General features: G+C 46.8%; 1 protein-coding gene across 2 annotated transcripts in view; it reads left to right on the forward strand.

Annotated features, from left to right (window-relative positions):
• Positions 1-10709, forward strand: part of prkd3 (protein kinase D3) — a 39519-nt gene extending 28810 nt beyond the window's left edge. For both annotated transcript variants that reach the window (XM_087832830.1, XM_087832831.1), the window contains exons 9-19: positions 182-305; positions 509-586; positions 3023-3299; positions 4290-4342; positions 4732-4804; positions 4890-4996; positions 5093-5254; positions 5935-6033; positions 6109-6376; positions 6744-6829; positions 7200-10709. In XM_087832830.1, the coding sequence (XP_087688956.1) occupies positions 182-305; positions 509-586; positions 3023-3299; positions 4290-4342; positions 4732-4804; positions 4890-4996; positions 5093-5254; positions 5935-6033; positions 6109-6376; positions 6744-6829; positions 7200-7373 (1501 nt within the window). In that variant the 3' untranslated portion in view covers positions 7374-10709. The remainder of the gene's footprint in view (positions 1-181; positions 306-508; positions 587-3022; positions 3300-4289; positions 4343-4731; positions 4805-4889; positions 4997-5092; positions 5255-5934; positions 6034-6108; positions 6377-6743; positions 6830-7199) is intronic.
• The last annotated feature ends 3751 nt before the right edge of the window (positions 10710-14460 follow it).

Below are 14460 nucleotides of genomic sequence, written 5' to 3' on the forward strand. Positions count from 1 at the left end.
GTTTATTCTCCAGCAGCAGCAGCCTGATGTTTCCAACAGTGTTACGTAAAACTTAGGGATGTCTCAGGAAGTACCTGCTGTGCTCTGAATAGTGTTTCGCTAATGAAATCATAACTCTAAGAGAGTTACGGTTATTGTGATAATCATCGCTAAATAAAAAAACCTCCTTTTATGTTTGCAGCCCCTCCACTAGCACCAACATCCCTCTGATGCGGGTGGTCCAGTCCATCAAACACACCAAGAGGCGGAGCTCCACGGTGGTGAAGGAGGGCTGGATGGTTCATTACACGAGCAGGGACAACCTGGTAAGACTGATAACCCCAAAGCCCAACAGAGGAGCTTAGCCTGAAACGGCTCTGCCCTAAATGTATGCTGGGGAAACTGTTCACATGTGCTGAAGTCAGCACACGAGGTATTTTCCTTGTGAAGTAAAATTTTGAACTTCCGTAATATCGGTAGGTGGTCCATATTTTGCCGCTAGGACTAACTCGGGGTTTCCATTTAACAGCGGAAGAGGCATTACTGGAGGCTGGACAGCAAAAGCCTGAGTCTCTTCCAGAACGACACCGGAGCCAAGTTCTACAAAGTAAGATTAAAACTATTATTTGTGCCGTGTTCTTGGAAAACCACGGCTTCGGCTCGATCGTGCGACGAACTGTTATTCATAAGAATATCAGAAAAGCAGCGTCCAGTCTGTGCAGAGTTATATCATGAAAATCCCCACAGTGCTTAGACAGAATCCACCCGCTCGACTGTCTTATGATTCAAACGTGTCATTTAGGAAAGATGTGTTTTCATATTCAGGTATAAAGGCTGTCTGTCATGCTTATGAGTGATATGTAAATAAAATCTACCGAGCGGCAGCCGCGTGACTCAGCTGAAGGCTGCCGCTTCACGACTGTAAACTACCCTGAGGTCACTTCGTCCCACTGAAAATCCCCCTGTGGTTTTTCACAACGCCGCCTGGTCTCATCGCTGCGTGAAGCGAAAGGGTCGCCGTCTCGGAGTTTCTGCGTTTCATCATCCTCAGTATCACTAACGGACATTTAAATGGGGTTTTGAAGAAAATGTCAGCATTCAGACGGCGTCTGTCACACAAAAGAGTTTTGATGAGCTCTTATTTTAGGGAAGGGAAAACATTTCTAAAAAGTCACGCTGGGATCTGTTGATTCTTTTTCTGATCCTCAGTGTTTGCTTTGAGTGAAATGTGACGGTTTAAACGTGTAAACGGAGTTGAGGAGAATATGTGTGACACTTCCCTCTCGGTGGCAGCGCCGTAGTCAGTCATTACGCCGCCGCAGGGGCTTAATAGCAGAGTAATTACACAGTGAGGCCTGGGGGAGGGAAGTACAGGCTGCAAGGTAAAGACTTCCACATGTGTGTCGTGTGTAGGATGGAGCGTGTAATTATCTTATTGTTGTTCTCGCTTTGTGCGTTTTGAGACTTTAACACCTCTTCGATTGTGGTCAGAGGTATGTTGCAACAGGGGCAGAGTTTCCACCTCGGCTGAGTCTCAAACAGGTGGTCTCGCTCACAGCTTATTGTCCCGCCTTCTTTTTGTTGTTTCTCCGTCCACGTTTGTTGTGAAGCAAGTTTTGGAAAAACTGTATTCCTTCCTCCTCCTCTCCCAATTATTCTGTCACACCCTGCGTCCCCGGCCACTAAATCCTCGGAGAGGAAGCCTCAGCGGGGACGACTCCTCGGGTGTGTTTACAGGGCAGCTTTATGTGGTTCTTTATTATCAACTTGGCACTCAGCTATGTTTAAAAGCTTCAGGAGGCTAATTGAAGGCTTGCTGTAAATCTAAGCTCCAACGTTTGGTCTTCGCCTCTTGCTTCAGAGCAGAGGATTTTTATCTGGGACAGATAACGTGAAATTATTTCCTGTAGTATTTTGGGGGGAGGGGGTCTTCTACCGAAACCACCGCTTCTCCATGAGCTCCGCTGGTATCCGGAAAGCCGTCTGCCTCCAGCTCTTTCCTTTCATTCCTCCCAGTTTCTAGCCTGCTGCTCATCAGTGTGTGGCCGCCGTCCTCCCCGCTCCTTTTCTTTATACCTCCAATCTGATTAGTGGCGGTCGCGTGGTGGCTCGCTCGCCAGGCATGGCAGCCATTTTCACCATTTGGAAGCCATAACAGCTACTCGTTTGAAGATGAGACCCCTGTACTTGTGGCTTTCTCTGAAGAAGCTTTCATGGGGTGAGGGGGCTTCTCCCTGTCACAGTATCGCACACGCCCACTCACAAACGACCCCGCGGGGGAACAGTAGTTGCTTCGTCTTTTGTCTCGGTGACTCGTGGTAGCGCCAGCGCCTCGTGCTCAGACGGGGCCTCTCGCTGGCCCTGCCTTGTAATCAGGGAACCGCTCGAGCCGCCGCAGAGCGCGCTCACGTGACCGGGCCCTGCTAACCACAAGCACTTCATCTGATACTGTGTGGTGAGCCACGCAGAGCAGACGGCGTGCGCCTCTTTGAGCCCCCATTGGTTGGAAGTTGTCTGTATTTGTAATTTCGGCCCTCCCACCTTTGATTTGACAGCGAGTTAGACGGGCGAGGGGGGGACTTTTAAAGTGTAGCGCGGCTCCGCTTTCTGTTTGTGCTCACAAGTCAGGCGAAGAGGAAGGCAGAAAGTTAGAGCGGGGACGACTGAGTGCGGCGTGTGTGAGTGTTACTTCCTCTGTCGTTACCTTTTGTGTATCATTGCTTAATTGTGGATTTGCTCATTTAGTAGCATCACATGTTTTTGATCTAAGAAAGTAGTTTTTCATATTCTTCTAGTTTACAGGAGATTTTATTTCTCCACCACTCCATCCCAGCACTTTAGATGTGCAGCGCTGTGTGGAGGGGAAGTGTATCTGTTTGTTTTGGTTCCTTCAGACGTTCATGTGCTTTTGGACTTGCATAAATTGTTTACTGGCTGAAACATTAAGAAAGACAGAAGCTCGAGCTTTCATTGAGAAATGCAGATTGTGCTCTTTTACGTTTCGTCTGCTTTTCTTATCGGTTCTCCTTCCACACTTCCACAGGAAATCCCTCTGTCTGAGATCCTCCAGGTGGAGCTGTGCAGAGACTACAGCAATCTGGCTCAGGGCAGCAACCCTCACTGCTTTGAGATCATCACAGCCACCATGGTCTACTATGTAGGGGAGAACAACGGCAGTCACTACCACAGCCCTGCTCTGGCCGCCTCTGGAGTCGGCACGGAGGTGGCTCAAGGCTGGGAGAAGGCCATCAGACAGGCCCTGATGCCCGTCACGCCTCAGCCCAGTGTAGCCAGTGCTGCCGGCCAAGGCAAAGATCACAGTAAGTAGAATTTATCCGGATGAAAAACTTGTTTGTTTTTTATCTTGTGTCTGTAGGAATGAAATCAGCGTGCATGTGTCTTTGGTTAGCAGGCTTGTTACCCGTCGCGGCCGTGACAAACGACAACTGTTTGCTCATATAGAAAGAATAAGGCTCTCTGTGCCCCGTCGTAGGCGATTTTTAAACTACTTCGATGACCTTAAAGTTGATGTCCTCGGTTAACTTTTGCTAGTCTGGGAAAGCCCTGACTCAGGGTCTGTAGGCCAAAGGAAGTGGGGCTGTGAAGTCACTGTTTGGGGATGACAGTAGTGTAAGTAGTGAAGTGACATGACTGTATGGAAACTGAGCTTTTGATGGTCAGGGCAGCGATAATATCTCCCAGAGAGAAATGAGAAATGTGCAGTTTGAGATTAACTGATAACGAGCGTGACACGAGAAAACCCGAGAAAAGACGCTAGAAGCCGACCTCAAACTCACTACGTTCATTTACTAATGAACTAAGCCGCACTTTACTATCAGTAGATGAAACGTTTAATCTGCAGATGACAGCGTGATGGATGTGTTTGTCTCTGTTAATTGAAAAATCAAAGCATTGTCTGAGAGTGAAGTTCCCTCTTTGTGTCGAGCATTACCTCACAGAAAGTTTGCTGTTGGCTTTTATCTCCGGCTTTCTGCCCAATGCAGAATTAGTTTCTGCGGCTGTCTCAATCCCCAGTTTTGAAATGCATTGCATACTTTCAGCATTCAGTCACAGATAGCTTTCCAGATCAATTTTATAGCCAATTGTGTAATAAAATGCTTCATTATGTGGGGCTGTGAGTTATTGTGTGCAGCTGTGATAAGATTGCACGTTTTAGAAAAGTAGAAATACTGGTATCTGAGCAAGCTCTGCTTACAGTTGCTTAAGAATTTAGTGTCTGCTTTGTGCATTGGCAGAGTGATGTTGTGTTACTTGTTAAATGTGGAAATGTCATGTGTTTCCCTCTGCAGAAGAGCTGTCTATTAGCATATCTGTGTCCAACTGCCAGGTCCAGGAGAACGTGGTAAGTGGAGCTTCTTTTTTCTCTTAGATGCCGTTGCACAATTTCCCAGCACAGCTTGCAAATGTATGCATTCATACGCTATTAAAATAGTTGCTGTGGTTAGATCAGAAACGGTATCCTAGTGCGTCTGTCGCCGAAACATCCAGTGGAAGCTTTCGCGCTGCAGAAATGGGGAAGCTGCAGACTCATTTTTTGGTTGCGGAGTTTTCGTCTCGGTTCCACTTCTGCATTTAGTGAAAGTTGCATATTTGGCAATACCTGAAAAACATTTTGGAAGGGCAGCAGTTTTGCCAAAAACCAAAGATGACGTGACTGTTTCGGCATGGAAAGTTAACTCGAATGTTTCCACGAGCAGAGGAAAATTAACGGTGTGAATTACGCCCGTGTAGGATATCGCCTCGGTGTACCAAATATTCTCCGATGAAGTGCTGGGATCGGGCCAGTTTGGCATCGTGTATGGAGGTATGTTTGCGCTTTAATTAAAAGGAACAGTTTATATTCAGCGTCTGTGCTGTGAACTGATGTTTTTTCTGTTCGGCAAACACAGGCAAACACAGAAAGAGCGGCAGAGATGTGGCCATCAAGGTTATTGACAAGATGAAATTTCCTACCAAGCAGGAGAGTCAGCTGCGGAATGAGGTCGCCATATTACAGGTAATCACTGATAACAGAGTGAAATCCGCTCATTACATTTGTCACAGGTTTGCATTTACTCTTAGCGTATTCCTCGTTTGATCTGTTTCTCTGTAGAATCTGCATCACCCGGGTATCGTTAACTTGGAGTGCATGTTTGAGACGCCCGAGCGGGTGTTTGTCGTCATGGAGAAGCTGCACGGCGACATGCTGGAGATGATCCTGTCGAGCGAGAAGAGCAAACTGCCCGAACGGATCACCAAGTTCCTCGTGACGCAGGTCTGCATCGCTGAAACGCGGCTCTCTGCCCTTTGCTGCACGTTTCGTCCTCTTAGTGCTGCGTCGTCCTCCCCTTCTCTCTCTGTGCCCTATTTTGGGGGTGTAATGGGTCTGCGCTCCAGCTCTGGGGCCTGTTTATTCTTGTGGTGAGCTGATTGGAGGGGATTGTTTACGGGATTTGGTCTGCGTGGCATCACGGCCTCCTCCCTGGCTGTGGATTATAGCCTTCAGTATACTGGTGGCTCTGTGGCCTGATTAGAGGAGCAGCAGGCTCCGTGGATCTCGGGTACCAAACGGGAGCGGGGCCATTAACAACAACCCCATTAGCTGCGGCAGGCTCGGCTCAGATGTGGCCGGGGGGGCCTCTGTTAAAGCCGGGGTCAGGATCGGCGAGCCAGGCCCTCTGTGGTCTTGGGGCCACGGGCAGACGTGCGTGCAGCGCTCACTTACAATAGGCCTTGTGAATATAGATGAGATGAGATCACGTGTCCCTTATATGGCAGTGCTGGTAAAGATGCAAGTATTTAAGGGCATTAGTGTGTTTATATTGCTATTTTTCCACATGGCAGCACCACAGAGTCTCCTCCATACATCACACAAACAGCGCACGCTTTACAGACTTTACAGTTTTGATCTTTTTAGCTGAATCTGTGCTTATGGGACTCGTGTGTTTGCAACAGATCCTTGTGGCCTTGAGACATCTGCACTTCAAAAACATTGTTCACTGTGACTTGAAGCCCGAGAACGTACTGCTGGCCTCTGCAGAGCCTTTCCCTCAGGTGAGAGCATATATATTTATGTGTTTTGCACGCATCATGCATGTGTACGTTAACCACGCCGCTTTTCTTCTCCAGGTGAAGCTGTGCGATTTCGGCTTCGCCCGTATCATCGGGGAGAAGTCCTTCCGGCGGTCGGTGGTAGGAACGCCGGCTTACCTCGCGCCAGAAGTGCTGCGCAGCAAAGGCTACAACCGCTCCTTAGACATGTGGTCGGTGGGAGTGATCGTGTACGTCAGCTTGAGCGGCACGTTCCCGTTCAACGAGGACGAGGACATTAACGATCAGATCCAGAACGCGGCCTTCATGTACCCTCCCACGCCCTGGAAGGACATCTCTGCAGAGGGTACGAAGACAAAGAGCTACTTGTTTGTTTGCTTTCAGAAATGTTTGATCTGATCTGACCTTCTCGTCTGTGAGCCGTTGGCGGCCTGCTGCACCTGTAACATAAATGATATTCACACATGTAGCTCCTCCCCACCCACACGTCTGGGTCATCTGAACTTTAGATCAGCTTTTTGATGTCTGTGGTTGAAATGAATCACTTTCAAATCTCCCCAACTGCCCAAGCTGCACCTCCTCCCACTCACTGTATGTAGAATATTACGCGGTAAAATTGATAGATATATCTTTTTGCTTGTTCCCTTTAACTCAAAACCACCTCTGACTTATCTTGTTCACTTACACTTCTTGTACTCTTGATTCCTCCGCAGCCACAGATCTGATCAACAATCTCCTCCAAGTCAAAATGAGAAAGAGGTACAGCGTGGACAAGTGTCTGAGCCATCCCTGGTTACAGGTATGACACATTTGCTTTTTCCTCTCTTTAAATTGCAATTCGAGCTCATTCTCAGAGTCATAATTCTGTCAAGTCATCAATTCCCTTCATCTAAAATAATCTACAGATGAGTTGTGTGAACATTAATAGTCAGAACATGGAAAACATGAATAGAGTTAAAGGTTCCGCCCACTCGTGGTTGTGTCACCATTAAACTTCCTGGTGGTGAAGTAGAAGTCAAACAACCACAACAGCGCTGTCCCTGCACATCAGTACACTGTGTCAATAACAGCGTTTAGCTTACGTGGTCAAGACTTGGAGCGGGAAAAGTAAAGGGAGTGAAAACTGCCAGCCAGATTGACTGACAGGACTTTTGTTGTGTTTTGGTCAGGACTACCAGACGTGGTTGGACCTGAGGGAGTTTGAGACGCGGCGAGGCGAGCGCTACATCACCCACGAGAGCGACGACGCGCGCTGGGAGGAGTACGCGGACGAGCACAGTCTTGTTTACCCGAAACATTTTATCATGGCTCCCAACCTGGACGACATGGAGGAGGACCCCTAGTGGAGCGGGAGACTCGCTGCACCACATGTATCTCACAGAGTTTTCACGAAGCTTTGAAAGCGGCAGGTTTTCCCTCCAGAACTCTCGAAACAGAGATAAGCCGGTCGGGTGGAGAGGCTGGAAAAGTGGGAAAACCCAGCAGAGGTTGTAGTGCGAAGCACCGCTACACGCAGGCGGAGATGCGTGTCACAGAAACGCATTAAGACGCTGACACGGGAGGCGAGTGCTCCCGCTTCCTTTGTGTATAATAATACGAAAACATTCCATGAATTTGTTCAATCTTGGTTCATTTTTTAAGGACTAGCAGAACAATGTTTATGAACACAGTTCTGGATGGAGGCCGTGCTCGTGATGTAAGAGGAGTGGCGTGAAGCGCGCACGCCGGGATTAAAGGGCACTTTTCGCAAGGGATTTACAGCCTGAGAATAAACACACGAGTTTGTTCTCATTTCTAAACTGTTTGTGAGACTGTCCTGTGGCATGAAACTGGAACTATCACGCAGATTTCTCTGGGTTTTTTAATGTATTTTAGTAATCGTGGTAGGTTTTTGCACTATATTACCAATTTCCATAGCAACTGAATAGAAAACACTATTCACTGCTACAGAGCGCAAACTGTTTTTACATTTCCCGCCAATATTCAAAGTAACGGTGTCACGCAGTATTAGCTCCTTTGTCTCAGATCCCAGCAGGTGTTTTTAACCTACGTGTGTTCAGAGTGTGATCTGTTCACGGCAGCTAGTAGCGTGCGAGTTTTATCGGCTCGCTCTCGGAGAGAGAAACCAACGAACCCTGACCAAATATGTCACAACGTTTCCTTTCAACTGTTTTCCTTGTTTGACTTTGTGAATCTTTTGTGAAGGCCGTAACCCTGAAGTGTAGTCGAATGCAATACAACAAGGAGCGGACTCTTTTTGTTCGGCGTCGCATTTTTGTACTTTTGCTGTTTTCTTGAATGTGACCGTTGAAGCGCTCCGGTGCTGGGACGTGTTCTTTGATGTTCTCCGGGGTTGCGGTCGAATAGTCAAAAAAATGTCCTATGTTCTTGTTTCTCTAAGAAAACATCACAAGGTGAAGGAAAGGTGAGAGTTCACAGAGAACCTGGTGCATCCATGCTAGGCTGTGTAGCACTCGATGATGAATAATATTGATTAAGATCAAGTTCACCCTTTGCTTTTATGCTGGCTGTATAAACATCCATCCATCCGCCCACTGGCTGCTCTAAGGAGAGCCCAGACCTCTCTGTCACCAGCAAGCTCCTGTAAGGGCTGAGACATGCCAAAGCCAGCTCAGAGATACTTTTCCCCCAGTGTGCCCCAAACACCTCTTCTAGTAGGCACCAAGAAAACATCTTAGTTAGAAGCACAAACCACCCCAACTAGCTCCTGAATGACCAAACTCCTCACCCATCTCAGGGAGAGCACAGCCTCCCTTTGGAGGAAGCTCATTTCTGCCATTTGTTCAATTCAATTCAATTCAATTTTATTTATATAGCACCAAAAGTCGCCTCAAGGCGCTTCATAGATACAGAGAAAAACCCAACAATCATATGACCCCCTATGAGCAGCACTTTGGCGACAGTGGGAAGGAAAAACTCCCTTTTAACAGGAAGAAACCTCCGGCAGAACCAGGCTCAGGGAGGGGCGGGGCCATCTGCTGTGATTGGCTGGGGTGAGAGAAGGAATCTGTATGAATTTGTATCTGCGATCTCATTCTTACCCAGCTCGTGGCCAATCAACAGCTTCACTTTTACACTCAGATTTCTCTTCGTTACAGCAGATTGGTACAGCGTCCTCATCATTTATTTTTAATATTAATCCTTTATTTATCCAGGTAAAAGATTAAAAATCTCATTTCCAAGAGAGACCTGGCATCATGGCAACAAAAGTCACATACCACATAGGTATATAACATTTAAAACAAATACAATATCCCACACCAACATGTGTAAAATATACAATAACAGATCAAATTAAGAGTACGTTAAAAACAATCACACTGAGTAAAAGAGCTGTTCTCTCGTTCCTTTAAGACAGACTTAAACTCTCCCAAGGTAACCAAGTCTGATAATTCATTCAGCATCATGGCTGCTACCACGTCAGTCTGCCGTTTCAGCAACCACACATCGACCCTGTGGCGCCTCCTTCGGGCGGTAGGCTCACAGGGCGGCGAGTACATGGCCAGACCCCATGGGCTCAGGCCTGAGCTCTTGTCCCATGATGTTTGTTTCATAGGGGTAAATGTAAATCTGTGCTCTTACCAAGAACCTGTTTGCCTTGTCAGACCCTACCAGGGCCAAATGCCCCTGACAACAGTTCCTGAAATCACATTTGATGAATAATATTTAATAATAATAATAATAATAATAATGGATTGGATTTATAAAGCGCTTTTCAAGGCACCCAAAGCGCTTTACAATGCCACTATTCATTCACTCTCACATTCACACACTGGTGGAGGCAGCTACAGTTGTAGCCACAGCTGCCCTGGGGCAGACTGACAGAAGCGAGGCTGCCATATCACGCCATCAGCCCCTCTGGCCAACACCAGTAGGCGGTAGGTGAAGTGTCCTGCCCAAGTACACAACGACCAGGACAGAGCTCGGTCATCGAACCGGCGACCTCCCAACCCCCTGACCGTGGCTCAGGGGGTTGGGAAGCGTATCTGGGGAAAAGGATGTTACCCATCGCAGTGAAAAACACGTTTGTCACGTTGAGAACGGTTACTCGTCCTGTTCCTTTTTATTTGTTCTTCAAACTAAACAGATGTTCCAGTTTCCCTGAGCTGTCTTCAGCTGTGAAAGCAGTCAAGCTCAGTCTGATGATACACAGTTAATCATTTTAGTGTATTCTTTATTTTCAACAAACGCTTCAAACTCTTTCGCTTTAATATATTCTTAAAGGTTCAAAACATAAAAACATATTAGGATGTTATGGCATAAGATGATTTTTGATCTAACGATGCAACGCTTTGAATTATGGGAAGCCGCTGTGTCCCCACATTTCTTAAATGAAGGTCAGCGTGTGTCCTAAACGTCACCTTTCCTCAGCAGAGAATCCAACCAACACTTGTCACACCCTCCTTGAAAAAATGACTATTCGACCTCAACCCAGCTATCTGAAATGTTTCATCAGCAACGTGGGCAAAACTGGCTTTTAAACAGAACAAAATATCAGGAGTTCCACGTTCACTATGTTGTCCGATCATTTCACACGGGAGCGAGTTTGGGAGTATGTTCCAGTTTCCTTTCTCTGTCTTTGTTGCCGCTGGATTGGCAGGTGTCAGTGTTTTGTATATTTCAGTACATACCAATGAAATAAAAAACCCTAAATGAAACATTTTGTAAATTTCTGAAATCCTCTCTGCTTTCTTTAGCGGTGTATTATGTTATGTACCTGCTGTCTGGAGAACACGGCTCCAGGTGCAATAAAAGATAAAGACGGGCTTTGGATGTGTGCAGAGGCAGCGGCGGCTCGTAGTTTTCTGTGTGATTCATCGAGATGTGCGAGTGTGCGCCTGCGTGTCGGATCCCGTTCGCAGCAGCTGGATGTGATTGTTGCACCGCACCGAGCAGTTTACCGAGCCAGCCACTCACCACAAGAGAGTAATGACATAGTTAAAGAGGGCGGTAGTGAGGACGGGGGTTGTGGAAAACTCTGAAAACACTCGGGATGAAAGCTATCACAGATCCCTTCGAGTATCAGCTCCAGTGTAATGGACGGGCCTATTGTAAGGTAGGCCCACAATAAACTGCTGCAGGGAACAGACAGCTGTCAATAATTTAGAAAAGTGTTTGAAGTTTCCTTCACTGGATATAGACTGTGAAGTAATCACAATTATCCCTGCTGCAGCTCTCTTTTCCTCTCTCTCTAAGGATACATGATACTGCTCACCTCTATCTATTAGCATGAATGCTTTCAAGATGTGGACTTCCTTTGCAGTCCTTATGACCCCGTTAACCTCTGAGGGGGGGGACACAGAGGCTCTGATACGCTGAACAGGCCCGAATACAACATATATTCTCTTTCAAACGGCATGCCGTACCTCATAATAAAGTGTAGCTCGTCTTCGTTAAATTAGAGGATACAGCGTAAGAAGAATCAGGCAAAAAACAGGCAATGTCTCCCTCGTCTGGTTGCCCAGAGGTGTAAAGGTTTCAGTCATTCGTGCGTTCCTTTAACCTGTCGTGGCCCCACTTTTTCAACCCTAACATTTAACCGTGTTACTCCTTTTTCTGAGCTCAACTTTATTATTTTGTAGAAGCCATTCGTGGCCCTGTGTAGCTTACAGAGGTGTAATAAGGAAAGTACATTAAACTTTTTACAGAAGCTGGATTTTTTCTAAAGTTTTACACTGTGCTTTTGAATTTTTGTTGGAAAAATCAAACCAGAAACAAATCATTTATAAAGTGTCTTTAAACACTTGCTGTCATATTTATTGTGAAACTGTACGATGACTTTAGCATAAGTTGCACAGTTCTGATGGGTTTTCTATGGGTTTTTGCGCCACGGACCGGTTTATGCTCGACAATATTTTCATGGACCGGCCTTTAAGGTGTCGCGGATAAATACAACAAAATAAAACTAGTACCGGTACCGAAAAAAAGAAAATTTATTCATAACACACGTGAAAAGACCCAGGAAAACAGAGTAAACGATAAAAACGATAACAAAATAACGCTGAAAACCGATAAAAACCCTGAAAACTATACATTTCACACCTGAGCCTCAACTCTCGTAGCCCGGTACCAAACGACTCACGGACCGGTACCGGTCCGAGGCCCGGGGGTTGGGGACCGCTGATCTACAGGACACAGAAGTTACGTGGATGACATTACTGAACACAATAATAATAATAATAATAATGGATTGGATTTATAAAGCGCTTTTCAAGGCACCCAAAGCGCTTTACAATGCCACTATTCATTCACTCTCACATTCACACACTGGTGGAGGCAGCTACAGTTGTAGCCACAGCTGCCCTGGGGCAGACTGACAGAAGCGAGGCTGCCATATCGCGCCATCGGCCCCTCTGGCCAACAGTAGGTAGGTTGCCCAAGGACACAACGACCAGGACAGAGAGCCCAGGGATCGAACCTTGAACCGGCAACCTTCCGGTTACAGATACGCTTCCCAACCCCCTGAGCCACGGTCGAATACAGAGTGCTAATCATACAGGGCGGCGTTATGAGACGTTATCAGAATGGAAGAACAAGACTGTTAGATAGTCTTAAGTAGTGTCAGTATTTTTACTTTGTCTGTATCCAAAGAGAAAACTGTTCTCTTTGCTGCCAGGAGGTGTCACTCTCTGTTGGTTTATCCACTGAAATTTGAAAGGAAGGCTGGTTGTGGCTCTTACTGAAAACAGATGATCCCAGAACCGGCAGATTATTATTTCTTTACAAATGAGAAAAGATATAATCAATGTATTACAGTTTATAACATTAAGAATTTGCCTTTGCATATAGTGAAACTACAGTGTTATCAGTCACACATCACAGCTGATTAGAAGCTTCTTTTGGAGACTCATCTGAAAGGCTGATATAAAATTCACACATGAAGACCGAGCTACAAGATCCCTCTCAGAAATAACATCTGCTGAAGGATCAGAGACAGCGATCTGCCTTTGTTGCCCTGATCCTGGCGTCTGTGTGTATTTGTTGAGCAGCTTTGCCTGGTAGCTTCTCGGCAGGTCTCTCGTCACCTCGAGGGGAGGTCCGCGTGTCACGCGCCCTCGCAACCCCCCATCCGCGGCCGCTTCTTCTCGCTTCTGCTCCGTGTCATCCGCTTCTCCTCTCCGCTCCATGCTGGGGATCCGTGAGCTTCAGACCAAACAAGCAAACAAACAGAACAACGGAAAAACCCATCACCCGGACGAGGTCGGGCTGGGCTTTGGGGGGAGAGATGGGGATGGCTCTTGTTTGCTCTCTGGGCCAGTTCTATTTCACTCCCAGGACACTACTACCCACACTTGTGTTTGACTTCCAACGGGGATCAAGGTGGTCTTCACTCTGCACTGACACATCATCTTCTGATCCAATACACAGCTGGCTGCAGCCTTTACCTAGGCTGGTCCTGTACTGGTCAGCTGTGGTCTTGGCCTTTATCTGAGGGACTTGTTGGTGTGGCATTCAGCTGGTGGCCTTTCGTCCTCACACAGCTGTTTTTCAGACATGACCAGCAAATAATGAACTTTAAGTAAATGCTGACTGTGATAAATAATCTAAAACACAAATGCCAAAGAAATGATCAAGATCGGTGTTTAATATTAAACTGATTTTCCTGTTTCTGCATTATGTTCTTTGTCGTTTTATCAGTCAAGTGCACTCTGCCTGGAAGAGGCTGTAACCCACACGTTAGCCACGCCGCTCCGGTTTTTCTTCCTGTGTCCTCTGTAAAGGGCATCACTCCCAAAAAGCACTCTTCCTTCTTCTTTTCACATTAAGACCCGGGTGGTAAACGAATGCCTCCGCAGAGGCCGGTGTGTATTGGACACACGGGTGGGGAGTGCTTCACAAGATCAACTGCATCTTTAACGTTTGACTAATAATTGAAATTTACCAAAAGGTTGTATAATACGTTAATTAAATGCTTTGGCATCACTTTAGACTGTATATTGGAGAAAAGAAGGAGGTGAAAGCCGTGTGTGTGGTGGCTTGTAAGGACATCCGGTCATCCTTTTGTTGTAAAAGCTGTGGAGAGAGGAAATGAAAGCCGGGAATGGTTTCCTCGTCTGGGAAAATGCAGATGAGCCATGTAGGTATGTTTGATTTGCTGACTCCAGCTGTGCCTGGAGAATTCCCCTGACCCATCCTAAGATCTGGTTGTTGTGTGAGGCAAAATGTAGGCTGCCCCTGTTGCAAAGCAGGCAGGCGCAATACGCAACCCCCCCCTGAAAGGAATGGTCATTGAACTCTCAGGCAAGTGGCAATATTTGCTCACCTGAAATACTCACATCATGGCAATTGGGGTAGGGGTGGGCTCAGGGGCTGGGCAGGGCCTCCACCATGCAGCTGTGGCCAGACTGGGAAGTTTTGTGGCTGGAGAGGGGAAGGGGCTTTCTTGTTGGGGGGTTGTTCAGATGTGGC

Source organism: Neolamprologus brichardi, chromosome 19 (assembly GCF_056152115.1).
Source record: "Neolamprologus brichardi isolate AB-2024 chromosome 19, ASM5615211v1, whole genome shotgun sequence".
NCBI lineage: Eukaryota > Metazoa > Chordata > Actinopteri > Cichliformes > Cichlidae > Neolamprologus > Neolamprologus brichardi.